This window comes from Amblyomma americanum, chromosome 3, assembly GCF_052857255.1.
Source record: "Amblyomma americanum isolate KBUSLIRL-KWMA chromosome 3, ASM5285725v1, whole genome shotgun sequence".
In the NCBI taxonomy this organism is placed as follows: domain Eukaryota; kingdom Metazoa; phylum Arthropoda; class Arachnida; order Ixodida; family Ixodidae; genus Amblyomma; species Amblyomma americanum.
Window position 1 is genome coordinate 70,646,469 of NC_135499.1, and position 27,970 is coordinate 70,674,438.

General features: G+C 47.8%; 1 protein-coding gene across 1 annotated transcript in view; it reads left to right on the top strand.

The window, feature by feature from the left end:
* The window catches only part of LOC144123047 (neprilysin-1-like), a 240,814-nt gene that overhangs the window by 71,546 nt on the left and 141,298 nt on the right, over positions 1 to 27,970 (top strand). Inside the window, exons 11-12 of the mRNA XM_077655963.1 lie at positions 4,119 to 4,161; positions 4,482 to 4,541. Coding sequence (XP_077512089.1) covers positions 4,119 to 4,161; positions 4,482 to 4,541 — 103 coding nt within the window. The remainder of the gene's footprint in view (positions 1 to 4,118; positions 4,162 to 4,481; positions 4,542 to 27,970) is intronic.

Consider the following 27,970-nt stretch of genomic DNA (forward strand, 5'->3'; position numbering starts at 1 on the left):
AATAATGCAAATCATTATGATGCTAATTTTGAGCACAAGCGTTTGATATATTTTTCTAGTTAAAATTGTAATCTTACACAACTGCAAGATGAATAATCGAGTCAACTTCCTCCAGTGGGCAGTGGTTGAAATTAATTTTCAAAAACTGCGTATCAATACCTCTATAGATAGAGCGAAACGCTATGTATCTCTTTACGCTATTTAGTGTTAAGCACTTTTTCCTCAGCCAAACTGAAATGTTTATTCGTTCAGTGTTAACGATGGCTCCTATATTCTCAAATTCTTTAGCAGAAAAAATGAGCGCAGTATTATCAACCTACATAATGGTTTTAGATACACTGGTACTTTGTGGCAGGTCATTAATGTACAGAGAAAACAAGATAGGTCCTTATAATAAACTGCACATCTCCAACCAAAATTTTAACTTTAACCCAACGTTTCGAAGCCTGCTCGGCTCCTTCATCAGGGGTGACTGAGGGCAGTAGCTAGCGTCTTTTAGGTACGAAGGGGAGGGGGTGGGGTGAAAAGAACGACAGCTGAGTCGGGAAAGGCGCGGGGGAGGGCATATCCAAATCGCAGCGAACAATATCAATCGCACAAAAGGAAACCTGCCCCCAGTATATGCCCAGGGACTTCGCTCTTCAACGCAACCAAAAAAGGCGCCATTCAGCACCTCCCTGCAGTGCGCCAGCGTGACTAAAAGCCTAAACCCCCCTAACCCTCCCCCGCGCCTTTCGCGACACAGCTGTCGTTCTTTTCACCCCCCCCCCCTCCCCTTCATACCTAAAAGACGCTAGCTACTGCCCTCAGTCACCCCTGATGAAGGAGCCGAGTCGGTTTCGAAACGTTGGGTTCAAGTTAAAATTTTGGTTGGAGATGTGCAGTTTATTATGTCTTCAAACCCAAGCAGACAGGCAAATCTGTCAAAATGTTTAGTTTTCAAGATGGTCCTAAAACTGATCCTTGAGGGACTCCGGTTAAAATTGTATGGTACGAAGATGAATGTCCTCTGTGCAAAGATATTGCTGACGGTTCTTCAAGTAGGTAGCGAATAAAACTAAACTTCTTGCTCTAAAGCCATACTGCTCTGATTTCTGCATCAAAACTGAATGCGCTTCTCTATCAAATGTCTTCTTAAGGTTTAAAAGCAAAACTGCTGATGTTACCGTTCTGTAAAGACGAGTAGATTGTTTGCGTCAGTTAGATTACCGCGGCGGACGTTGGCCTATGAGACCTAAATTCCAGGTGTGAAGGTTTAATGACATTGCTTTGATATAGATATTTGTTCAGCCGAAAAGATCTTACTTTCTCGAATGCAGTATTTACGGTACTTAAGACCGATAAAGGTCTGTAGATGCCAACGTCACTCACATCTCCTCCTTTATAGGCTGGTATGATTTTTGCTATTTTTAATATATCCGGGTATTCACCCTGTTCTATAGCGTAATTTAATTACTTTCCCATTATCCGTGCTTGGACTCGAATATCGTCTTTTAGAATCTTTACCGTTATGCCGCCACATCCAGGAAATTTACTGTTCGCCAGACTGGAGAATATTGTAGTAATCTGTACAACATGGTGGTATCAAGCACAAAACTGTATTGTGTTGTGTTGCCATCAGTAACAGTGTCAGGTAAGGCTTCCGGTCCACTAGTTTTACCCTGATGTTCACGAAGAACCTATTAAATTCTTCAGCTTTGTTAGCGTCAACAAAATCTGGAACTGTGCATTGTCTAGGTTGTTTCCCTATTACATTATTAACGTTTGAGCAAAAACAAATCAGAACACGATGCAGGTATGTAAGTTAAAACTCTTGTTTTGTGCTTGCTTGCTTCATATGCTCAACGCGGAAAAGCTCCCTTCTGCTCTCTTATTTTCCCGTTGTATCGAGAAAATGAAAACAAAAATTAGTACATCGTAGCGCCGTCATATTAAACCGATTGAGGTTCACCCTATAAGTAGCGAAAAACGGCTATAGGGACCGCTCCAGTCAGTCGTTTAGAGAGGACATCAGCATGCAAGCCACGACGGGAAACTATTAGACACTCGCCAGTGCCGGTGTTAATTCCTTCTGGGCCTCTCCACTATGGCTAATTAACTCTTGCCGTGCAGCGGCAAAACAGGTGACCTCAGGGTGGGGTGCGCGAATGAATTATTGATAAATTAAGAAATCCTGTTTTCTAGCAGCTCAACCCAGTGACGCTAAAAAGACCTTTTTAATGGCATAAAAAAGGCAAGACATTTATTGCTCACTAGCGGAACAAATTTTTCCTTCGCAAAATTTCATGCACTCGAAAAAAAATTAACAAAATTTGTAAACATATTCGGCCATAAAATAGAACAAAATTACCGGGGGCATTTATGCAATTTACTTCCAAATGACGCGAAAGCATTGCAATCATATCGCAATTCTATTCCAAATTCATTCGAAGTTTCTTTCAATTTTATTCTAGTTCAATTCCTTTGTTGTTGGTGCAGTTCTAAACATTTCGTGCATTCCCGCCTTGGATGGCAATCGACCAATCGCGAGTTTTGTAACGCCGCAACATTTTTGGGCGATGCCGGATTTCCCGTCGATGGGCCGTATAACGCCTTCGCATTAAGAAAAGCTACTGAGCTTTTTGTGGCCTATTGCGCGCTTTTATTTTGTCTTCCGGGAAAGGTTTCACTTATCGCTGTGCGTTTCGCACAGGCTTGTCTTCAAAAGCATCTAACGTTTTAAGTTTTCAGTTTGCCCTGCTCCGGTCTATGTGTCTCTCTGTGTGTTTTGTTTTTAAGGCAGTTCCTTATAACTACCCTCACAGCAACTCCTGCTAAAGTGTGTCTTGAGTTAGAAAAGCAAAATAGGAACAGTTTTACACAAACCTCAATTATCATTGTGTAGTAGTTGCTGAAAAGTTAGTACAGGTGCGTCGCAATGCGTGGCAGCATATGTCCCAAGGGAAAGGAGAGCGCCGATACGGGAGGACAAAGATGCCCTCATGCCAGACCCACCTGACCCATAGCAGTACTCTTGCTGTTAAACATTGTCCTTGTCGGTTAACTCAATCTGCTCCTGTGTGAGACATCTTTATTGCATTTACACCGCATTGAATTCTTCACCACGTGCTGGGGTGCAGCGGAGTTGGGGTCGAGTGATCATACCAAGCGCAATATAGTTGTTCCTTTTAGTCCACTCGCCGGTTATCCGCCATAAATGCCTTGTAAACATTTCTCTTGTGGTGTATATAATGATCGGCTTCTAAATGCAGCGTTCTAATTATCCATCATCTTCACTGCAGAAGGAATCTTGCTCGAGTTCTTGTACACCTAGGGCCGTACAGTTTTTATCAGCAAGTAGGCAAGCTTAGCAGGGAAAAACATACTCTATCAGAATATTCCTGACTTGTCTCGTTTTTCATGAAAGAAATTGTAATATAACACATGATACTCTATGATAATACTCTAGACTTGTCTCGTTTGGTAAGAAAAAAATTGCAGTATAACCGATGATACGTCGTGTAATTCCGGCTCTTCAAGAGAGCTAGCTAATGATTTGTAGTGAAGGAAAACTACGTAACAGCGGTTATATTAGAGTTATTTTATGCCTCAGAGGACTTAACCACTCTAAAACACGTCACATGTCACAGCTATTGTTCGGCTGATGAAACCGAAACAGAAAGAGCGTCAAGAAGAAATTCAAATGTTAATTATTTAGTTATCGTAGCCGAGTACAGTGCCGTCATCCATGAATTCTAATCTCTAATGCATCTTTGGAAAAAACAAAGCAGGCAAGTAAAATTAGGCGCCTACATATATTCCTTTAAGAGAAGAAAAATGCTATAACAGAAAGAGTGAGGTGACAAAGTACAGAACTTGAATGTTCATGCTTTTTGGGAAGGTTTACTACTTTAACAGAATTGCTAGGCGGCAAATTGGTGAGGACTCAAGTGAAACACTACAAAACGGACACACACATAGGTACGACGAGGGAGCACACGTTGTATGCGCCCCTTTTGTTGCGCGCAGTGTTTTACCAGGAATTGTTAAGGGTTTCGCTGTAATCTGCATCTTCTCTCGTTGTGACATTGGTTTTAATAACTTCTTTATTGCTGTCTTCTGTTACTTTCCCCTTGAAGATTCCAGATGGAATGACAACAACGACTGAGAAACGTGGGCCAAGTAAGTAATGCGTAAATAACTCCAACCAAGAGTGCATAAGTCGCAGGGCTCCTTACCATGAAAAATACACACCTACCTGGCTGGGCAACCTCACTACTAACACGACGTTTTGTAAGCAGCAGTACTAGAAGAAGTTGGTGTTTCCCGCCACCTTTCTCGAAATTAGATCTTTGATGCAAAGGCTGGAGTCATTTTGCACACCATTTTCTTTCGATCACTGGTCAACATCAAATTAGAGTAACTCATAAGCTGGTTTTGAAGTAATAAGCCCAACTAGCAAATATGAAGCCAAGAATTTTAAATGCACATTTTCTTTGCAGGACCTCCAAAGTCCGCGAACGGGTCATATATCTGCGACACCCCATTCTGCAAAGCGGAGGGTAAGCAGAAGATGCAAATAGTGTACGCTCTGCTATTACCCAATTGAGCATGCCTGCAGTGCCCAGCTGGTATCAAACTTTGTTTAGGGCAGCGGAAAAACGCATGATATTGATTCATGCCATTCTACAAGCTGAAATAGCGCATGTATTAATAGAGGCAGATGTTGGTTGTCTCTCGCTCCATCGGGGAAACACGTTATGTGCGCTGACAGACGGGTCACGTAGTCTCATCAGTGATCATGCGGTGCCTGGCCAGTGGTGTTCGGCCGACCTTCGAGGACGTAGCGAAATAGTCCGCCAAGTCTCCCACGAGGTCCGACAGAAGATGCTTCTGAGCCGATGGCAGGGCCGGATTTATTTTGACTGACTGAAGAACGTGGTGTGGGCCAGCACCGTCTGGAGTGGGTCCTCCTACGGTGCACAAGCCAGAGAACTCTGCAACGTCGTGAAGGAAGGCAGTAGCCGTGCCTTTGTCGAGGTGCTGGTATTTGTTAGCAAAGCTGGTCAGAAAAAATTGGGTACGGCCATCACGTAGTTGGACAAGACCTCTTGCAACGGGAAGTCCCCGCTGAAGCGGCAATGGAGTATGACCGTCCGCAAGACCCTCGCCGTCGTGAAATAGGTCATTCCGCACAAGCACCAGGACACTACACCGCGGCAGCACCGTGACGGTATTCTCAACATTGCGCAGATCGTTCCTGCAGGGATCTCGGGAGTCAAAGCGGGTCACGGGCTTTTTGGTCGAGAACGTGACACGTTCGTCCTGAAAGTCAATCACTGCGCCGTTCGCCTGCAGGAAGACGATCCCCAGAAGGAAGTCTGGAACACTCGGGGAGCACGATACACTGACCAACGTACATGAAACCATGAATTCCAACTTTAGCCGTGCAATGGACCACAGGGGAAATTAGGTGACCACCAGCGGTGGGAATGTTGGTCCCCGTCCATGGTGTCACAGCCTTTTTAAGTTCTCCAGCAAAGGCACGGCTCATAACACAATAATGAGCACCGGTATCCATCAGCGCGGTAATCTCAGTACCATCAATGGTAACACGTAAATCGGATGCAGCATATGGGATACTGTCGCTGCCTCTCTCTGTCCAGGTGTCGTTGGCTCGAGGGTTTCACGCTGGAGAATCTTGTCACGTCTTGGCGCCAGCGGCCTTGCCCCCAGAGGTCGCTGGTGTTTCCCCGACGCTGAATCGGCGAGCGACGGCCAGTAGAGCTACCCTGGCGGTCGGGGCTGTAAGCGCGATAGCGGATAGGCGAAGGCGAACGGGACTGGCACGTTCCAAAGTAGGCAAGGTTCTAGCGCGCCCGGAGATGCTCCGGAATATGATGCGGTCCTTCGCCGTTCTGAGGACAAGGTGCATCGCGACGGGAATCGCGAAGACCAACTTCACGGTACGAACATGCTCGGTAGAGATGACCGGACTTCCAAAAATGGTAGCAGAGATGTCTACGGTCTGGTGTACCCCTCAAATCCTATTTCCTAGGATATGGCCTAGCTGTAGCAGCTACGGTTGCATAATATGGGGCGATGCTAATCATGGGGGACGTCGGGGTGATGCCGTAGCAAGGTGTCGTTGCGCGACATGTGCCGATGTTGTTCACGGCAGGCGTCGGAGTATTGGTAATGGGACCATAGCCAGCCATGCGACGTAGAACGGATGCGTACGTGGGTCTGTCATCAAACCAGGGCGGCGCTTCGGGGACAGGAGGTGCCTGCACAACTTGCCGCACCTCGTCCCTGACGACTTCGGTCAGCGCTGCCAGCGGCGCAGGCGCAACATGGGGCAGACGGATGCGTTGGAGTTCCTCCCGGACAACTGAGCGAATCAGTTCGCGCAAGGTGTCTGGACTGTCTCCGAGGCACGACGAAAAGTCGAAATTCCAGTACAGTATGAGTAAAGTAAGAACTTCCTCTGCAGTACGAGGTGGGCTGCGCAAGAGGCCCGCGAACAGCGAGTGCTTTACACCACGCAAGAGATAGCGAAGCTTCTTCTCCTCCGTCATGTTGGGGTCAGCGCGCTTGAAAAGACGGGCCATATCTTCGACATAAATGCACCCACTTTCGTTCGTACGCTGATTTTGGAACTGCAGCGCAGCTTCAGTCTTCTCCCCGTGGTCGGCGTTGGATAATGCGGGCAGAAGATTCCAGCAAAACGTCTCCCAAGTGCGAAGGGTAGTCTCGTGGTTTTCAAACCACGTCAGGGCTGACTTTTCCACAGCAAATTATACATTATGAGCTTGCGTTTGTCGCTCAAGCCGTTGTAGCGGGCGACCCGCTCGAAGGTCTGCAGCCAATCCTCGGCGTCTTCGAACACGTCGCTGTGAGAAGATCGCGGTGTTCGCTGTGCGTGGAAAAGGATGGGCTCCACGGGCCGGGGGTCAGTGGCCATGTCAGTTGGACAAGGCGGTTGAGGCTGCGTCGGTTTTGTGGGCGGGGGAAGGGGCCCAAAGTCAGGCGACTCTCCGCGAATACGGCGGCTGGGTCGCTGGTCAACAGGAGTGAGATCCCTAGTGATGCTGTACGGAGTGCGAACTCGTGACGCGTATCCTGGAACTCCACCAAACTGTAACTTGCAACGCGGAGAACGACCAGAGCAGAGACGAAAAACTTTCCTTGAATGTCGAGAGTATTCGACGTCGAGTCCAGTGGGTGGATTCCTTAGTCCAAGGGGTCCAGTTGCCGCGGCTGCAGCACATGTCGGGTCGACCAACCAGAACTCCGGAGCCGTACACTGATTTCGATGCCCACCAAGCTAGACGATAATTACCCGCATCTCCGCAATTTGCAAACGTGTATTCAATATGGTGCTCGTAAATACCATGCCTAGCGTTAAGCATGGTGAGCACGCACATTCTTCTTGTTCGTCCTCTTAAGGCATGGCACATAAACACATGGGGGGATTGGACAAGGTGTAGCGGCATAAAAAAAAGAAATTTCCATAGGAGATTACGACAAACCTTTAGCCCCAAGATTGAATTTTGAATAATGTATCAATAAAAACGACAGAATAATTTTTAATGTAACGTAACAGACAGCAGTTTGGTGAAAAAAGAAGAGCTCGAAGAATTTTAAAAGAATTCGCAAATCAACCTACCAGTTACAATTATGTAACCATGGAGAATCCCACAAATTGTACCCAATGCAAATCCTTTGGCGCTTGCACCAAAGGATAATAGCACTGGCAGGGATAACGGGAGCCCTAACTTGGAGAGAGGAACCTGCAGGTGAATCTTCCTCTGATGTGCGAACTGTGGACAGCAGAGGCGAAAATAGTCTACACAGTCAACTTCCCCACATGCGTCACACAGGTTTCTCGCTGTCAATCCACACCTGCATAGATACAAATTCAAATTGGGAATCCTGCACCGCAACCGCGTCACTAATACCTCACACAGCCTGGTTTTACACGAACGGACGTTCCAATTATATGCTAAGTGCTTATAATCAGTGGTATTTAGTAAGGGATCACGTAACCCGGCTGATATGTGTTGTAACCACTGAAACCTAGAAATCGCCAGGAGGCTGAAATTTGGGAGAGGATGTGTCGCTGATCCGTCAAGAGCCGACCTTGCTAAGTAATCAATCACTTCATTTGAATGAATACCTGCATGGCCAGGGCCACAGACAAAACGGACCTCCTTCAAAGTGCATGGGACAAAGACCCCAGGAAACGACTCAGAGAATCTTTTTGTAATGTTTCAAGGCAGACTAAAACTCAGAAGCAATCAGCGAGATTAATAACGTGAGACACATGACATATAATTTTGTGCAGGGCCAATCCAAGAGCCAAAAATTCTGCAAAGAATATAGGAATATAATCAGGGGTGCGGACAGAATAGCTCCAAGCCAAATCCTGCGAAAAGATGCCAAGTGCAGCTTTTTCGCAGCTGACGGAGGCATCGGTAGAAAGCACCGCATAATAGGGGTATTCCTCTATGTGATCAGAGAGAAGACCGTTTAAACTGTTTGCCGGCATGTGTTTCGCATAAGTTGGGCAGATATGGTCAAAATGGAATTCCACTGCTGCCGGTGTGTCAGGAACCCACTGCAAAGAACTGAGATCAACACCAATCGGTGTTAAAAGGTTCTGCGTTAACATAATTTGTGGCATTTGATACCGTGGCCAATGATGAGAAAAGAATAAAGCCGGCTGAGATTAAAAATAGGAGTACTGAAATCAATCACTGGGTCCAACTACCTGAGGAAAATTCGTACCGTGAGTATTTGAAAGCGGGAACTTAGATCAGGGATACGGGCTTCCAGATAAAGCAGGGCATTTGAAACTTATTTGGGAGACCAAGATAGAGACATAGAGCGCGCCTTTCCACTAAGATTAAGGATTGAATCTTGTAGTTTGCACTACCAGAGAACAGAATGCAGCCAAACCGAAATATAAGTCTTACATAGGCTTTGTATAGTAACAATAATGTGTCGCGGTGCATCCCAAACTTTTTATTAGCGATTCTTGTCAGCCGGCCTAGAGCGCGTTCTCCTTTGGACACATTGTTCTTTATATGAAGGCTCCAATCTAATGCTGGGTGCTAAGTAAAACCTTAACGACTTGGAATTGTGGAATCTGGTTGGAGCGACTAAAGATGGGACTAAAGATGTGTGCAATGGCGTGTCTGGAGGAAATACCAAAACGTTGCATTTGTCAACATTCAGGGCTAAATTAACACCGTCCAACCATACTCCAAGAGCATCCAAAAATCTCTGCAGAATCTGGTAAAGGGAATCAATATGCCTGGCCGAGGCGAAAAAAGGCATGTCATCTGCATACACAAAAAGTGTTAAATCAGTACGAATGGGAATGACACAAACCAAAATATTAAAGAGCAGCGGGGATAGCACCGATCCTTGCGGTACACTACCCGATTGATAAAATGCATGATTGATAAATGCATCTGTCCTTCATAAATTCAGATATCCACGCATAAATGTAGGTTCGCGGATGTAACTGAGCAAGTCTGTTAAGTAATATAGTATGTTCTTCCCTGTCATAGGCCTTTGCTACATCAAGAGTCACCAAAGCTTAAACTTCTCTTCTGCGTAGCAAAAGCCGAATTTTGCTCTCTATATCCATATGCGCAGACCATATAGAGCATCCGCGACGAAAGCCAGTCTGGGCTGAGCTGAGACCGTTGACGTCATGAACATGTTCTGTGAGGCGGCTGTGCACTATTCTTTCTTTTAATTTGACTAAATTTGAGTTTCGCGCAATTGGCCGAATATTATCTAAGACGTATCCTTTTCCTGCATCTTTCATCAATAAAATAATTTTCGCTCTCTTTCAAATGTTTGTAATCAATGCATTTTCCAACGAAGCATTGAGCATATCTAAGAGGGTGCTTGTAAACTCCTGGGCTAAAATTTTAAACGTACCAACAGTGACACCATCTTGTCCAGGAGCTCTAGGATGCAACATTGCCAGGACTGAGAGGAGCTGTGATGCGTCAACCTCGGTATAATCCGAAGAGGGTGAGATTGTGCACAGAGGGACATTTGTCTGCGTCTCTAAACGTAACGCCAATCCCTGATCAATATGCTCCAGGGCTTCCTGAGCCTTTTTTGTTGATAACACTGTTTAACTAGTGAGAAGAGGGACTGCAGAACGCTTGTTACGTTTCATGAATCTATACAGGGCCTTCCGATTACGATGATTTAAAGATATGTGCTTAAATTTTGGTTGTACTCCTCCTTGAATTTTGCAATTGGTCTTTTGAAGTATGAAGAGAATTTGTAATTTAACCATTAGCTGGACTCTGGTTGCAGGATATCCTCTTCCAGGCCGCTTTTCGGCGACGATAGTCCTTCTCACATTCTGCTATCCACCAAGGAGACAGCTTTTTTATTAGAGGCTGCTGCGGACACAGTAAATATTGAGTGGTCTACTGCATTTTGCAAAAATGAAACCGTCTGCTGCGCTCTGTTATGCCCGCTTATACTAACTAGAGAGGCGATTGAGGCGGACATCAGGTTTTGATAAATATTGTAGTTGACAAATTTATGGGCTACACTACTAGCTTTGAGCGAAGATAACCGGATAGTGAAAGTTATAGGCAAGTGGTCACTAGATGTACCCGAATCCTGTGTCGACCAATAAATCACCTCAGGCCTACCTGCTGGTAAAGTTAAGTCAATGGCTGCGCGAGCAACCCCTCGCATAAAGGTTATTTCTCTGGAATTGCAGCAGCGTACAGCATTTGCAGACAGCCACGGCCAGAGAACCTGGCCGCAGCAATCACTACGACTTCTCCAGTCACTATGGGGAGAGTTAAAATCTCCTGCGATGACTGCACTGTTTGTGCCAGTCACCAAACTCTCTAAACAGTCTGTTCTGCGCACACCTAAAGAAAAATAGACATGAGCAATTTTAATATTGGCACAATGCGGAAATTAATTTTTTATCACTAAAAGCTCAAAGTCAGGGAGAAGAATTTTCTTACAGATAGATGTCTGATGACATAAATGTTTAGAAAGAATTGTTACGAACCCACCTCTCCTGCCAACATTCCGATCTGACCGGAAAACTCGGAAGTTTCTTATTGAAAATGATTTATAAGGTGATAACCACGTTTCTTGTAAAAGCACAATATCAGGTTTATATTTGTGAATAAGTATTTCTAGCTTCGAAAGATAAAACACTACGGAGTGGCAATTCTATTGCAACACTTTGATAGCCGCCATGATTATTGACCAATTTTAGAGGCAGAAACCGCCTCTTTAAGGATATTAGCATGGGGAAGAAGTTTGGGTGGTCCTTTTTAGCTTTTATCCGTGGAGAACTAGATTTAGATGGTGCCGATGAAGCACTGCGCTTCTGCGTAGGGAACGACAATTCGACATCTGTTGTGCAGATGTCAGTGCGACATGCACTGCTAGGAACAGACATGCTAGCTGAAACCTGGGGAGCCTCAGCAGGTGATGTTGAGCGGCCAGCACTAGCTGCACAAGCTGAAACAGATGCAGACGTTGCTGCCAGAGCGGATGTTGATGGTGACACAGATTGGACAGCAACAAACTGAGCCAACGCCTCAGAAAAAAGCTTTTAGCATTAGCTCAACTACATTATTAACAGATTTTTCTAGTGTGGTCACAATTGAGGCAGTCAAGTTGGACTCAATGTCCCAAACAAAAGCGCACACATGACTAGCCCCCCTCCTCCCCCCTTCCATATGAGTCTTTTTTTTTCCTGTTAAGAACAGCGTACGCATCGGCTCTTGAGCACCGCTTCTCTGATAATTTCCAGCAGGCTACGCCCTTCACTACGTTTTGCGCAATCGGCATCATCAGCTCAGTGGATGTTGCTGCAGAGGCAACAATGAGGCTGCTTTGAGGAGCAGTTATCAGCATAATGACCTTCTCACATAAACTGCAGCGGGTCTCTAATTTGCATGCTTTGGCGCTATGCCCGAACCGCCAGCAGTTGGTGCATTGAAGAGGGCGGGGTTCCAGAGTGTCCACACTGTATACAATCGGCCAAATTTTTAATTCAGCAGGGCAGGAAGAGCCAGTAAAAGATGTTATTACATACAGTAGCAACAAGCTAGCCATTTACCTCTCAACTAAAAGGACTGAAAGGACTAAAAGACTGAAAGGACCCCAACTCCTGCATCCTGAAATTCTTCTAGAATTTCTTGCGGGGACGATGCTGGGTCGACACTACGTACGATACCCTTGAAACATGCAAGCTGTTCGGAATGAATGCTTTCACCGGCAGTGAGCTGAAAATTTGGCACTGAAGCATGTCTGCAACACAAGCGATGTCTGCGGACTTGCACACAATGCCGCTACGCCCAAATTGGACGCACTTCAGAGATCTGCAGATAGTGGTCTGTCAATGATCTGAGCTCCTGTTGAATTAGTTTGGGGGTTTTCATTTTTATCGCACCCTCACCGATTGGCACGAGGGCCACGGGAATTGCATCAATGCCACTTTTTTTGGAAGGACTCAAGCGGCCGGCTTTGGGCTGGCAAGCCGGCAAACCAAGCTGCCAACCCTCCACCTGGGAAGGTCAACGACATCTCTCAGCAAAACCCAGCATCAGGTTCAGATGAACTGCGGCTTAACCTACGCCTAGGCCAAAACTCCCCAACGTAGTACGGGCTCACCAATGATGGACAAGCTGGAACCACCAGGAGAAGCAGAGAACAGCGGCAGCCAGCAAATACACGTCAGCGAGCACCTATAGCACGCACCATCCTTTGTCTCCCGCGTCTTTCTCCGCGCCTGTGTGCTCCGTGCGCATGAAGTGTCCAACAGCTAAATGCAGCACGCACATGCCGGGCTAACTTCCACTTCACGGCACTCAAAATGTCGGTCCTTGCAGGTGGTGTAAAGGGTGACGGTTAGCGCTCTACAGTTTATTCATGGAATCATACCTTAAATGCTCCATGATCCGGTATCCCATAATTAGGGAGTCAATACAGAGCGTAGTTGGATCTAGCAATGATCGCCTTGAAGGGTGCAGAATTAATCACGATGTGGACGAGCTGGAAAAACGAAACTATCCTGGGCCGTCTGAAGGGAAGCAAGCAATAAGATGTGGAGCTATGTGTGCAGATATAGAGCTGAATGGTTTATTTTAGCACAATGAAGTCGGAGTGAAGCACTGCGAGCAGGCAGGTGAAGAGCTCGGAGTGTCCAACAGCAAAATTTAACACTATCAACATGCCTTGCCTATTTTACTGCGTAAGTCGTCGTTGGTATTTGTACTAAAGCATCGCAGGTTGTTGCCTCAACGTTGGCTGTAAGTACCAGGTGCCGGGCAACGCCGAGCAACAAAACGTGTTGTTACTGTAACATTGCTTTAGGTTATCATGATGTTTGAGAATTGCATCAAAATAACGTTTGTGGCATGCATGGCACCAACCTCGGGTGCAAACATCTCGCGAACGTTTCAGAGTTTTTGTTTAGGCATTTGTGAGGAGAAACATGTAAAGTAATGCGGACAATTCCAAGAATTCACTGCTAATGTAGTTTATTGAATCCTGCTTCTTTTCGTAAACTCAGTGAACACAATATAAGTGGGGAATACTAAAGTAGCTTATGAATACCGTTCGGAAAGGCACCTTCTTGGTAATTAGCATTTGTTTTTACCGAACGCATTTGCGTAATGTACGCACAAAGAAGGCATCGCGGCTGTTTAATAAGATGCATTACCAACATCGTCATGCTGACATGTATTTCTAATTTTTGCCATTAAAAGTTCAGAAATTCAATAATAAATTGTCTCGACAGGCTAGTGACACTGCCTCTAAAACGAGGGCCTCATATTGGGGATATAAAAGCTCGCTGAAAGACACTTCATGTGTATGCGTGCACAGCGCGATGGGTCTCCTGGTTCGTAATATTTGCGTGGCGCAGTGTTCGTGCATGATTGATCATTTCACTTGATCGTTCCGGAGATGCTTGTTGTGTTAATCGCGTGAGTTAATTTTATTTATTTTAATAAGATACCTGAATCGCCTTACGGCATTACAGCAAGGGGGTTTACATAAGAGGATGAAAAATTCAAATCAATGCACATAAAAAAGGTATCGGGATTCAGGAGGCTTATAATAGAATCAAGGCATCGAGAAAAGTATTGCTCATGTTCATAGTAATAATTTCGGGCGGCAATGTGTTCTTTTGCAGGCTGTCCGTACAAAGAAGGAATAACGAAATGGGTTACTGTGAAAAGAATACTCTAATTTTTTGCTCGTGGTCCCTTCTTCACTGTTTCTGCTCTAACGCATTGCTTTACGAGTGTTTTCGCTTCACCTTGGCAGAATATGCAGAGGTTCATTATCTTTTCTCGAGTATGTGCGTTTTTTACGCAGCCGCTGACACAAATCAAGCGGCAACAATGTTTGGTGCATTTCCTGTCAATCGAACATTAGGATAATGTCATATCACTGTTAGCCAAATGTTGTACTAAAATTAGTGTACAGCCGACGTGATGGCTAAGTTGTTTGGGCGTTTGGCTGCTGACCCGAAGGACGTAGCTTCCATCCCGGCCGCGGCGGTCAAATTTCGATGGAGGCGAAATTCTAAGCGCCCGTGTATTGTGCGATGTCAGTGCACGTTAAAGAACCCCGGGTGGTCGAAATTTCCGGAGACCTTCAATACGGCCTCCCTCATAGCCTGAGTCGCTTTTGAAGGTTAAGCACCCTTAAACTATCACATCAGTGTGCATCCTTAATTTGTGATCAAAATATTGATATTAACGACTTTTAGACAACGTTATAGACTGTCATTTGACACTATTAAAACATCGTTCTGGCCGAATGTTGCGGTGCTTGAGTTCTAGATCTCTTAGTATACTAAACTTTATAAAACAAAATTAGAAGTTTCTGAACTACACGAAAAGGCTATGGGCTACGCGCTTTCTCGGTCGGCGCACGGCATCCACTGCCAGAGCAGCGACCAGAGGAGATGGATAACTACTAGCACCGAGTAGAATACGTTCCGAGCTTTCTATCTCGCTTTTTGTAGGTGTCTAACCTGGCATTCCACCTCGCCAGGCGGCAGCATTATAACGGCCGTGCAAAGATCTCCCAGCCCATAAGGGATACTAAAACGAACCTTACTTGTTTCGTTGCTTTTCGGCGAAACGGGCCGCTGGGACGACGCATAACTGTCCTGAGACTTCGGCAAAGAAAAACGTTGTCACAATGACTGAACTACAGGCCAAGGATACATCATGAGGATTGCAGATCCCTTACTTGATGACGTGTAGCTGCTACCCGTCAAGCTCTAAACGGACCTTCTGTGGTACCCGGTCACATGCGTGTATGATGAATGAAGCACATAAAAGGGATACTGTGATCCAACATTAAGATAAGTTTTGTGCCGGCTGAGAGCAACTCTCTGAGGTAACGCGGGCAGGGTCGAGGCAGCTTCCTTAGTGGATACATGAGCACTCCTGTCAGCAATGCACCATTCTTCCCTCATTTTCAAAGAACGCTCCATGTAGACGGCCCGCAGATGCATTGAGCTCAAACGATCAACATCTGCAATAAAACCCACACTGTGGCCATTCTGGCTGGAAATATATGGAATATCGGATATCTAGTAGTAGCTTTGACGAACCTCAAGGATACTCTGTTGGGAAGAGCACGGGCGCAGAGCTGATGGCGCTCGTAGATAAGCCGCCATAACAGGCGCTCATAACTCTTGCGCAGCTGCAGGGCGATGAAAGAGTGGGAAGCCGTACAGGACACTGGCCTGTTCTCATCGAAAGTGTCAGACTGAGCCGAAGCAATGACGCATTTGAGTAGAGGAGGAGGAGGAAAAACATTTATTCAGAGCACAAAAACTGGGTGGGTTCAGTACGAGAACCCATTGGTCGCCATCATAATCCGGCCCCTCTCAACCAGCAATTTCTGGTCGAGTGGGCTGTGGCTATGAAGGGTTGCCTCCCAGCGCTCATGAGTCGGATCGGGATTGCTGTCGAAGTCTGGGTTTTCTTGACATTCCCAAACCGCGTGAAAGAGTGTGCCAACTGCTCCACAGAAGGGGCAGGACGAATTGTAGGTTTCTGGGTACCATTTACTCATTAGGTAAGGATTGGGCAGAGTATTAGTTTGTAGTCGCCTGATTATGTGCTCTTCATATTTACTTAGGGTTTTGTGAGGAAGAGGATATTCCCTTCTTGTGATCTTATAGTACTCCGTAATTTCTGCGTAGCTTAGTAAGGGTGAGGGGTTGTCAACTATGTCAGAGAGAGGCTGCGTGCCAGATGCTCGGAGGAGGAGAGCTCGAGCAGCTGTGTTGGCCGCCTCATTGCCCGTCGTTGAGAGGTGCCCTGGCGTCCAGAAGATCTGGATGTTGGAACGATTAGACCTTTCCAAAATTTCCCAACACGGAGCGCCAACGCGGCCTCTGAGGTAATTGCGTACCGCTGCTTGTGAGTCGGACATAACCGTTGCCTCGTGGTTCTTTGATATCGCTAGTGCGATAGCTGCTTCTTCAGCCGATGTGGTATCCACCGCTTGGATAAGGCTGCTTGCAATGATATCTCCCCGGGGTGAAACTGCTGCAACTGCCGCGACTCCGTTAGCGGGTCCAGCCGCATCGACGTAGATCGTGTCCTTGTTTCCATCCGAGCGCTTAGAGAGGTGTCTAGCTCTGGCTAGTCTCCGTCCTCTGTTATATTCCTCATCCATGCCTTTTGGTATGGGGTGAGTCGTAATGTGCGATCTCATCTGCATGGGCATGTCGATCTTGTCAGCGACTTCCCGGGGTGGACTGATTCTCAGCTTCTGTAATATTTTTCTGCCAGGCTTAGATGTTGAGAGCCTGACAATTTGATTTACACGGTGGGCCTCTATTAGTTCGTCGATGGTGTTATGGATCCTCAGCTGTAGTAAGCGCTTAGTGGATGTGCATAAAGGGAGTCCCAGCGCCGTCTTAACTGCCTTTCGAATAATAACATCTAGTTGGTCTTTTTCCTTTTTGCTAAGCCGTAAGTACGGGGTGGCGTATGTTAGTTTAGAGAGAATGAAAGCCTGAACTAATCTTAGGGCCTCCTTCTCTCTTAGCCCATTTCTTTTCTTGATTACCCGGAGTAGCATTCTAGAGACTTGTTCGGAATAGGCTTGGAGCTGTCTGATTGTAGTGGTGTTAGTGTTGCCGCTGGGTATGATGGCTCCCAGGATCTTGATCTCTTTCTTGATCGGAATGCTCATACCCTGGACCTTAATGGCGACAGAGGGAGTGGACGGCAAAAGCCCCGTATTCTGCCTCTTGCCACGGTCGATCAGGAGTAACTCTGATTTCTCGGGAGAGCACGTTAACCCATACCTCGCCGCATGCTGGCACACGACATTCGCTGCTTCCTGAAGCCGGCCTTGAATTTCCCCTTCATTACCGCTGCAACACCAGATCGTAATGTCGTCGGCGTATATAGCGTGCTCAATGCCTTGGATGCGGTCTAGCTTCTCTGGTAGCCCACGCATGGCCAGGTTGAAGAGAAGCGGAGACAAGACCGCTCCCTGCGGAGTGCCCTTGGAACCTAGATTGAACGGAGAGGAGGTCCGATCACCAATACTTATTGACGCTTTTCTATTGGAGAGAAAGTCCCTCACGTAATTATATGTGCGGTCACCACAGTTGACGCTGTTAAGCTCATCCAGTATTCCCTGGTGGTTGACATTGTCAAATGCCCCTTTTAAATCGAGCGCAAGGATGGCCTTGACCTGACATCTATCGGGGTTGTCCAGAATATCCTCTCTGATACGGAGGAGAATATCCTGTGTAGACAGCTTTTCTCTAAACCCGTACAGCGTGTCAGGGAGGATATCAGTCTTCCTCAGGAGTCGCTTCAGTCGGGCGTTCACGACCCTCTCGAACAGTTTACCCAGACACGACGTCAGGGAGATCGGTCGTGAATGATCAATATCGCATGGCTTATTGGGCTTGGGAATAAATCGCACTAAAGCCAATTTCCAGGAGTCGGGGATCTAGCCCTTGTGCCAGCACTGCGTGTTGAAGTATTTCACTAATTTTCTTAAAGAGATGTCATCCATATTAAAGAGCATCTTGGTGTTTATCTGGTCCGGTCCAGGAGCGGTGTTCTTGCGCATGACGTCAAGCTCCGCCCTCAGTTCCTCAACCGTTACGTCTTGGTCCATCTCTTCATTGGGTGCACCGGTGTACGCAGGGAGAGGGTACGAGGATCCCAGATCGAGGAATTTCCGTGCAAGTTCTGCAATGAGGGCTTCGTTGTCCCCTTTATAGCTGTGCAAGGCATTACAGAGCGTGTCTGTTTGCTCTTTCCGGTTTGAGTTCGGCTCGATAAGGGATCTGAGGAGTCCCCATGCTTTAGCCGTTCCCATTTTACCGTTGAGCTCATCACACAGCTTGAGCCAGTTTTGGTTAGCGAGGTTATGTGCGTAGTCATCCGCTTCATTGGTGAGTTCTGCAATCTTGGTCTTCAGCTTGCGATTTAACTTTTGCCTTTTCCACCTCCTTGTCAGAGATCTCCTGGCTTCCCACAGGTGTAACAGGTGCGGGTCAACTGCCGGAGTTTCCTCCGTGGTGTTCACTGTCGCAGAATGCCTGGCGACGGTTTTCATCTGCAGCGCTGTCCATGCCTCAATATCTGTGATATCTTCGTCCGGGAGACGTGCGAGTTCCTCTCTCCACTTGTCCCAGTTCACAATCTTAGCCTTGCCAAATGGTTTCCGACATTTAACTCCCTGAACAGTGCAGGATATGATGAAGTGATCACTGCCCAGGGACTCGCCAGTGTTAGACCAGGTGGACTGCAGGCAGTTTTTCACAAGCGTGAGATCGGGACAGGTGTCTCTGCTGACGCTATTACCCGCTCTGGTGGGATGCAGGGGATCCGTTAAGATTGTGAGCCCTTCTCTGTTAGCGATCTCAAGGATCCTCCTGCCTTTCGGGCTGTTAAAGTGATATCCCCATGCTTGGTGGGGCACATTGAAATCACCGGCTATGACGAGGGGGTCCTTACCTGCCCTCTTGATAAAATTATTAAATAGCGTGGCTATCTGACGACTTGAGTCCCTGGGGCGACTGTACACGTTCAGTATGTGCAAGCTGCGTTTTCCCCTGTGTTTGGGAAGGATTTCAATGTAAGCATGTTCGATATTTTCGGTTAGCGGTTCTTGCAGCGTTGCGGTAAACTCCTTGTGAACAAGTATTCCTAGGCTATGCTCGTCTTGGAATGTTTTGTACCCCTTCATGCTGATGACCGTATTTGCTTCTTGAAGTACTATTACAGCAGGTGGCGCCTCCGACGTGTCGATGAAAAATTGAAGGCTTGCTTTTTTCTTTTTAAATCCCCGACAATTCCATTGCCAAATAATTGTTTCCTGTCCCCTATGTGCCATAGTCCTTATTCGTCCTCTTCTGGAAGGGGGTGCCTGTCGGCATATTTGGATTTCCTATTTCTGAAGTTGCACTCGTTGAGTTTCGATTTGAGTTCGTCTCGGACTGTGGCAATGGCAGAGTTTATGTATTTCCTAGTGTTGGCGGACTCGTTTGCGAGCTCGTTTTTGACCATCTGAATAACTTGTAGGAACTTTTTATTCTGCTCCTCTCTGTCAGCCCTCAGCTCTGCAATGACGCGCTCATAAACTGACTGTGAGTTTGGCCGGGCTTCTGGTGTTTTGTCGTTGTTTGTGACTGCAGCCTGACCAATTTAAGTTCAGCTCGCAACGCCTCGTTCTGTTTTTTTAGCTGAATAATTTCTGCTTTCAGGTCGTTAAACTCCTTAGATATCGCGTTTCCGGGGAGGGATGGAGGCAACCCAGCATAGCCCACCTTTACGATGTGTCTTGAGTCTTCTTGCTTCTCAGAAGACGGTCCGCGTTCTCGGGTGCGTGGCGTCTCCTGTGCCGGTGGATCCGCCTTAGGTGCAAAGGAGACCGACCTGGTGGTCCCCTGCTCTTTATGATGTCTTGACTCTTCCGTTCAGGATCGGCCTGACGAGTTGCGACGTTGACTAGAGTTAGATCTTGACCTGGACCTGGACGTAGAATTGGAGGCCGCTCTTCTGGATTCCTTCTTGTCGAACTGCTCTTTTCGGCTGGTGCGTACAGCTGCCGCGTAGGTCTTGCTGGTGCCACTGGTTGTCGGTTTCTCTTCCTGATCATCGAAATGTTGATGTTTCCTAGGCTTATTGATGGGATCCAGAAACTTTTGCTTTGCATTTCCTTGAGTAGGTGTGGTGATTCCCCTGGCATGCCGCACAAGTTGGGGTGCAATCGTGAGCTTCCCCGGGATTCAGCTTGCCGCACGAGTCACATTTCGATTCAGCTGGGCTGGGGCAGACGTCCGGTCTATGTCCTTCCCTGCCGCACAGTACGCAAAGTAGAGGAGCTAAGCCAATTCAATCGACACCGCCTGAGATTTACAGTGCTACCACGGCCGATCGCCGTGACAGCTACCGGCTTCAGATGCAATTGGTGGCAAAGGACACCTTCCACAGCTTGCACGTATACCCGTTTCAGAGTAGTCAAGACATAGCACAGATTATCCAGCTTTTTGTTTTCCCTCCGCTTAGTTTTTGAGAGCCGTCTTCTTTTAATACAGATATTAATGAGCAACTGCCCGTTCAACTGATACCTGCTCGTACATTGAGGATTTTTCTGCATAGAGTTGACGCCACTGCGTTTTTTATCCAAAACTAATTGCACTTTGGTACAATTTTGAAATAACGGGCTGTCCCGATTGCGCACTTCATGTGTGCGCTCTGACCGCCGTAGAGCGTGTGTGGGTAGCTGTGAAAGAAAATTGCCTCGACACAGCGTGCAGCAAGCTCAGCCGGAGACCAGCTACCAAGTGACAAGGAGTGTGGTCGTTTGGTACCCAGCTTTCGCCGATTGCAAGTCAGAGAATGAATCGGAGTCAAAGTTTCACAAACCAAGACAACGTTTATATAGCAAAGAGATGATACAGAGTAATTTCCAATCACTTAAAAGCACACATGCAAAGTGATCGACAAAACAGTGCAAACACATGAAAAGTAACGCTATAGCGAGGCTACGCTACAAGAAGGATCGCGCTAATAGAGTGTCCTATTACACGAGTGAGGCAAACAAAACAGAAAACTATTTATTCACCTTTAACCACGACAGTCCGTGGCTGGGAGAGTGGTGTCGTGCCGGAAGTCGTGAGGGAGTGCATTTTCGAAGTTTAACCTGCGTCACTGGCTGACCGACGGCGCTGAACGTCCTTCCTATACAGGGTGCCCCACCTAAGACATGGTAAAATTTAAAAAAATAGGCTTTTTGAAATAGAGCGTTTTTTTTGGCATACCATTGCCAGCTAAAACGTGCTACCTAATAGGGTAGTTAACTTATATTGAATAATTATCTTTTTAACTATTACTAATAGGTTCTTTAATTATTGAAAGGCGTGCAGCCTGCCGTATTATTACTGAGATCAATTTTTAGAGTTCAGAAAACGCGGTTAACCTCGGCGCTATGGCCCTTAAAATTTTGGCTACATCGCGCCAAAATACATGCGCCTTCGAGAAGCTTGCAGACTGTTGGAATTCAGGTAGCAGCATCCCACCACTGCCAGCAGTTGTTGGGATTCAGATAGCGTGACTGGGCCGGAGAAGAGACGAGGACGATCGGAGGAAGAAATCTTGGAAACCTTTATGCAAGGACTATTTACATTATGTACAAGTGCGGGCGACGAGAGTGCTTCTCAGTAAAGAGAGCTTCTTAGCAGTTCGGAGTCTTTGGTATCTCTCAAGAAGGGGGCTCTCTCCTGGTACCAAACCAGCAGCTCCTTAAATATTCTTCGTATTCCCCAGATCCCTAGCGGGGTAATACAGTTCGAAGAATGATGTCCAATCACACGGTGGGACTAATGGTACCGCCCACGGCAGGGCGGTCCTGATGTTCCCTCGCAGCTCTGTCGAGGGACAGGGAACAGGACCCGGTCACGTTGTCGCCCACGTGCCCTCCAGGTGGGCACGCACGTGTGTCCGGACCGCGCCCATGTTGACTCGGAAGGCACCTGCATGACACAGGAATGCAGGCTGTCTCTCAACAAGGGTTGAAAGATCTTGTACTGGTGACCGGAACGCGGAGGCTCTCTCAAAGGTGCGGCACTCGGGCAATTGTTCAACCCCGTCGTGACCGAAGGGGGTCACACTGATACCGCACTTCGTCGTCTCAGGACCGCAACGAATACGCTTATGGTCGTCGCTGCTTCCGGCATTCCTGATCGAACACGTGGGGATGCTATTGTCCCTGCACCCGATGTTCCTGCAGCCACGTTTCTTCCAGAGGGCTCACCCACCCTCGCGGTGGTCCTCAGGGGATCCTCCCTATGCCCAACTTCGCCGAACTCCACAGCAGGAAGGAAGCGCGCACAACAGCACCCCCGCCGCCAGATATTGCGCCTGGAAGGTGAACTGCTCGCACGCAGCTCGGCTGACTGGGCGTGTCAGGAACCAGATGCTCTCCGGGAGTCATCTGATGACCTTCAGTGCCGAAGCTCGGCATCGCTTCCCCTCGTCAGATGGCGTCTTGGGAAATTTTCTGCCATGCTAGCCAAAAGGGATCACAGACGCCAAACCACACCTGACAAAAGCAAGTGCCCTCAGAACCCACTCATCCCGCGAGACAAAAACTCAGGGACAAAACTGCACTTAGCAAAAAAAGCTTCAACTAAAACTTGAAAAGATCAGATGTTTTGCTTGAATGAACACATGGTATCTCCCGACGAGTAGTTCTGACAGGCAACTATCCAGGCGTGTGCTCCCGTTCGAGGCGCACTTGGAAGGGAAAAAAATCGCTAAATAAAATCAGGTTGGTGCTTAGAGGGCACACGGTACGGGAATAGGTGACTTGCTTTGGCCGACGTGGCGTTCAATTTTGCCCGCCCCAATTCCTAGAGTCAAGGTACGTTACACCACTCGCTCTTATCCTTGGCCGAAGTAACGAAAACGTACTGTTGGGTATATTACCTGATTATGAACATTACTGCAAAGAAAGTGGGAGATATACGCTCTCCATTAGGAAGAAAATATGAAATAAACCTCCAAAACTACAAATTTCGGTGACATCCCCTTTTGGTAAAATCTTTACTAGCTAAAAGGTTCGGCTTAGCCCGTCGGCATTTGTGTGGAGCTTGCCTTTCGTGTACCGAACCTCGAAGCTCTGGCGCAGGAGTGCCAGGCTCCACCTCAGTAGACGACCATTTTTGGGCGACATATTATGCAGCCAAGTCAAAGGGCAATGGTCCGTTTCTACTGTGAATCGGGACCCGGAGACGTAGCATGCCAGTTTGTCGGTCACCCAAACGAGGCATGCGCATTCTTTTTCAGACTTGCTATACGCCTTTCAGCGCGTGCTGAGCTTGCAGATCAAGTAAAGGACAGGCCGTGTGTGCCTGCCATCACTTTCCTGGCAAAGAATAGCGCCTAACCCGCGGTCGCTGGCATCAATTGTATGATAAATGGTTTCGAGAAATCTGGTGCTGCTAGTATTGGGCGCTCGCTTAGGGCCGTTTTCAGACTCTGAAATGCCTTCTCTTTCTTTTGGTCCCAAGAAAGATTGGCAGGCTCACTTTTTCTCAGCGCGTCGGTCAGGCGGCTGGCTAAGTCAGAGTAGCCCTATACATAATACTGAGAATAGCCTGCTAGGCCACGAAAAGCCCTGAGTTTCGATTTTGTGGTTGGGCGACGGTACTCCACCACGGCAGTTACTTTCAGTTCTGCAGGTCTGCGTTGGCCTCGTCCAACCACGTGCCCAAGATAGTTCACTTCGGAGCACCCCAGGTGGCATTTTCCCGCCCTTACCGTTAAACCAGCCTCAAACAGTCGGCTCAACACATTACGCAGGTGTTCAATGTGCTCCTGCCAGTTTTGTGAGAAAACAGCCATGTCGTCAAGGTAGGGGAGAGCGAAATCTGCAAGTCCCCGCAGCACTTGATCCATTAACTTTGAAAAACAGTACGGAGCATTTTTCATGCCGAAGCTCAACATTACAGGGCGAAAGGTGCCTGCGGGGGACACGAATGCTGCGTACCTGCTGGCGCGCTCAGTGAGTGGCACCTGCCAGTAACCACGAACTAAATCCAGTGTAGATATATATTGATTTAGCCACTGTTTCAACCCTCTCCTCGATGTTCGGAATGGGGTAGGTCTGGTCCACTGTGATTGAATTCAGTCTCCGGTAGTCCACGCAAGCTCTCGGATCCTTGCCTGGAACCTCTGCAATAATGATTGGTGACGTATAGTCACTTTCGCAGGGCACTATGAAGCCAAGTTCGCACATACGGCGGATCTCCGTCTCAATGATTTCTTTTTGTCTTGGACAGACACGGTACGGTTTGCTCCTGATCGGCTGTTCGCTGGACAGCTGAATGTCGTGGTCGACGAGGATTGTTATTCCTGGCTTGTTTGAAAACACCGCCTCAAAGTCGCGGACGACGTTTTTCATGTCTCCTCGTCGACTTTTCGTCAAACGTGGCTCCCTGTCGATTGAATTCAGCAGCTCATTCGCTGCCTGCTCGTCTTCATGTGGGACATAAGTTATGTCTGAGATCTCTTCCTCTGGCATGTTCAGCGCCATGTTAACAATGGCCTGACGCTGCACATAATGCTTCATAAAATTACTGTGGATTATCTGATTGTGTTTGTTCTTCAATTTGAACTCATAGTTGGTGTCCGAAAGCTTGGACGCCACCTTAGCTGTCCCTTCCCATTGCACCTCAAGCTTGTTCCTTTTTGACGGACGCAGCAACATCACCTGGTCGCCAGATTGAAAGGTGCGCTTGCGTGCAGATTTGTCGTTCTACACTTTAGACAGTGACTGCGCTGCTCTGACATTATTGCTTAGAGCTCTTAACGATGGGTCGCTTTCCTGCTCTGCAATGAGTGCGCTCCTATCAACCTTAGTCAACTCCTCCCAACAAGTCGAAGCAGGTGTTAATGTCGAACCCTTCGCGTTGGTTCCTGTTGCCTCATTCTCTACGGAATCGGCAATTCCTTGGATTCCATTAGCTACCGCTGGTTCGGGAACACCTTCATGGTCATGCTCATGCGGTTCACACGGATCAGTTTTCTTACAAGAATCTCCCGGCTGGTCTGGAGAATGGTTCGGTGCCTGCTCATTTATCAGAGCGTAGTCGAGTTTCTTTGCGAGCTCTCGCGCTCGAGAACGTTTTTGTGCCATGCAAGCCAAGCCAGGGGTGAAAGAGAGACCTTTCTCTTTCAGCAGCTCCTCACATTTGTTCGAAAACAGGTAGGGCAAGTGTTTCGGCAAGTTTGCGCTAACTGCCGCTTCTGTGTCTAGCCTGCCAAAAGTCCCCTCTAGAGTCACCTTCGCTATAGGCAAGCACGCACTCTGTTCTTCGGCGACCTGCTTAATCCGGGCGCATTCGCCGGTGTAGTCTGTGGAGGAAACACAGGACTGGTGAGCAGCATCCATGGTAACCGCTGAATTCCGCAGTGGCCTGAATTTCTTGCCATTTATCACCACGTCCCGCATGTGTGGCTCCAGCAATTTAAGGTTTCCCTCCGACTCTCGCAAGCACGCGAACGCCATCTTTTGCTGTTTGCAGTTCACTGAGATGTGACCCTCCTCGTTGAAATTATAGCAGACAATAGGCTTTCGCGCTTCAAACGCGCGAGCTCCAGGTGCCTGCTGTTTCGGTGAATCGGTAGATTTGGGTGACTCAATCTTGTTTTCGCTACCTCCTCCTTTTGCTCCCGCATGCTCTGCTCGGTGATCTCGCGTGCTGTTGGCACCTTTCGCTCAGGGATTCTCTTTAAATAGGTTTCTCTCTTTCCTAACCTGTTATCGTACACTGCCTTGCTATGGATGTTTTGGCGAACGTAATACTCGTCGGCGAGCTGTCCCGATTTGTCTAGGTCTATATCTGTTAGCCTATCTTGCAGCCATTTCCTCAGATCTTCTGCAATCACGCTATAGTACAGCGGTCTTAAGTCACTCGTTTAAGTTGACTTTAAGCGGGTAGGCGAAGTCAGTATGCGACTCTTCGCCTTTCATTGCCTGCCTGAATTGCTGCCTAATGGCTTCAGCAGAAAGCCGGTACTTTCTATGCAGTGCGCTCTTTACCTTCTCGTAGTCATCACACTCTTCCCGTGAGAGGCGAGCCACCACTTCGGCCGCCTCGCACTGAAGGAGAGGAAGTAACTTCTCCGACCAAGCGCTCTCGTCGATGTGCACCTTCCCGCATGCACGTTCGAAATTTACCAAAAAGAGTGCAATATCGCCTCCCACGCGGTATGGTGAGACGAGATTCTGCAACCTCTGCCTCCCTTGCTCCTCTACCGAAGCTACGTAGGGCTAAGACGCGCCATATTCCCTCCGTTGGACGCGATTTCGAGCTCCTTCATTTTTCGAGCATGTTATCTCGCTTTTTCCTCTGCCTCACGGACCTCCCGTCTCTCTTGAGCCAACCGAAGCTCTTCTTTTTCTGTCTGCTCGCACAACTCCCGTCTTTTCTGCTCTTCTTTGCGTCCAACAATCGTTTCCCAAGCCACGTCGACCTCCTCAGTAGTCAGCTCCTCCTGCCGCATAACCTCGAGAACTTCTTTTTTTCTTTTCGCAGAACGTAGCGAAATCCCCAGCTCCTGGCAAATTTCTATCAGCTCTTGCACCTTTAACTTCTCCATCGTGAGTTCCACCATGCGTTAGCAAGCCCACTAAACAAAAGCCCTATCTTGAAGTGGACAAACCAATTTCCTTTAATCAATTTCCCAGAATACAGGAATCCGCACCTAGCATCTGCATGTGCTACTACGGTGTGGCGAAATAAACGGAAAACATTGGGCACTCACCCTGCCAAGGCATATCTGACGCCCGTCAGTGCCATTGCTGCCGAGGTCCGTTGGAGCCGGTAACTTCACGTGGACATCCCACAGCTGCCATCCAGTTGTTGGAATTCAGGTAGCAGCATCCGACCGCTGCCACCAGTTGTTGGGATTCAGGGAGCGTGACTTGGCCTTAGGAGAGACGAGGACGATTGGAGAAAGAAAACTTGGAAAACTTTATACAAGGACTATTTACATTATGTACATGTACGGGCAACGAGAGCGCTTTTCAGTAAAGAGAGCTTCTTAGCAGTCGGGAGTGTCTGGTATCTCTCATGAACGGGGCTCTCTCCTGGTACCAAACCAGCACCTCCTTAAATACCCTTCGTATTCTCCAGATCCCTAGCGGGGCAATACAGTTCGAAGAATGATGTCCAATCACACGATGGCACTGATGGTACCACCCACGGCAGGGCGGCCCTGATGTTTCCTCGCAGCTCGGTCGAGGGAAAGGTAACAGGACCCTGTCACGTTGTCGTCCACGCGCCCTCCAGGTGGGCACGCACGTGTGTCCGGACAGCGCCCATGTTGACCCGGAAGGCGCCTGCATGAGAGAGGAAGGCAGGCTGTCTCCCAGCAAGAGTTGAAAGATCTAGTACTGGTGACCGGAACGCGGAGGCTCTGTCGAAGGTGCGGCACTCGGGCAATTGTTCAACCCCAGCGTGACAGAAGGGGACCACACTGATACCGCACTTCGTCGTCTGAGGACCGGAATGAATACGCTCATGGTCGTTGCTGCTTCCGGCATTCCTGATCGAACACGTGGGGACGCTATTGTCTCTACACCCGATGTACCTGCAGCCAAGTTTCTTCCAGAGGGCTCACCCACCCTCGCGGTGGTCCTCAGGGGATCCTCCATATGCCCAACTTCGCCGAACTCCACAACAGGAAGGAAGCGCGTGCACAACAAGGCAAAGCAACCTAAAATTATTCTGCAACAGCGCCGAGGGTAGCCGCGTTTTCGAAATTATAAAAACTGGTTTTGCACCAATTACGATGAGCTACACACCTCTCAATAATTAAGAGCCTAAGAGTAATAGTTGAAACTTAAATTATGACTGTCAATTAACCATCCAGCTTGTTAGCACATCTTGGTTCTATTC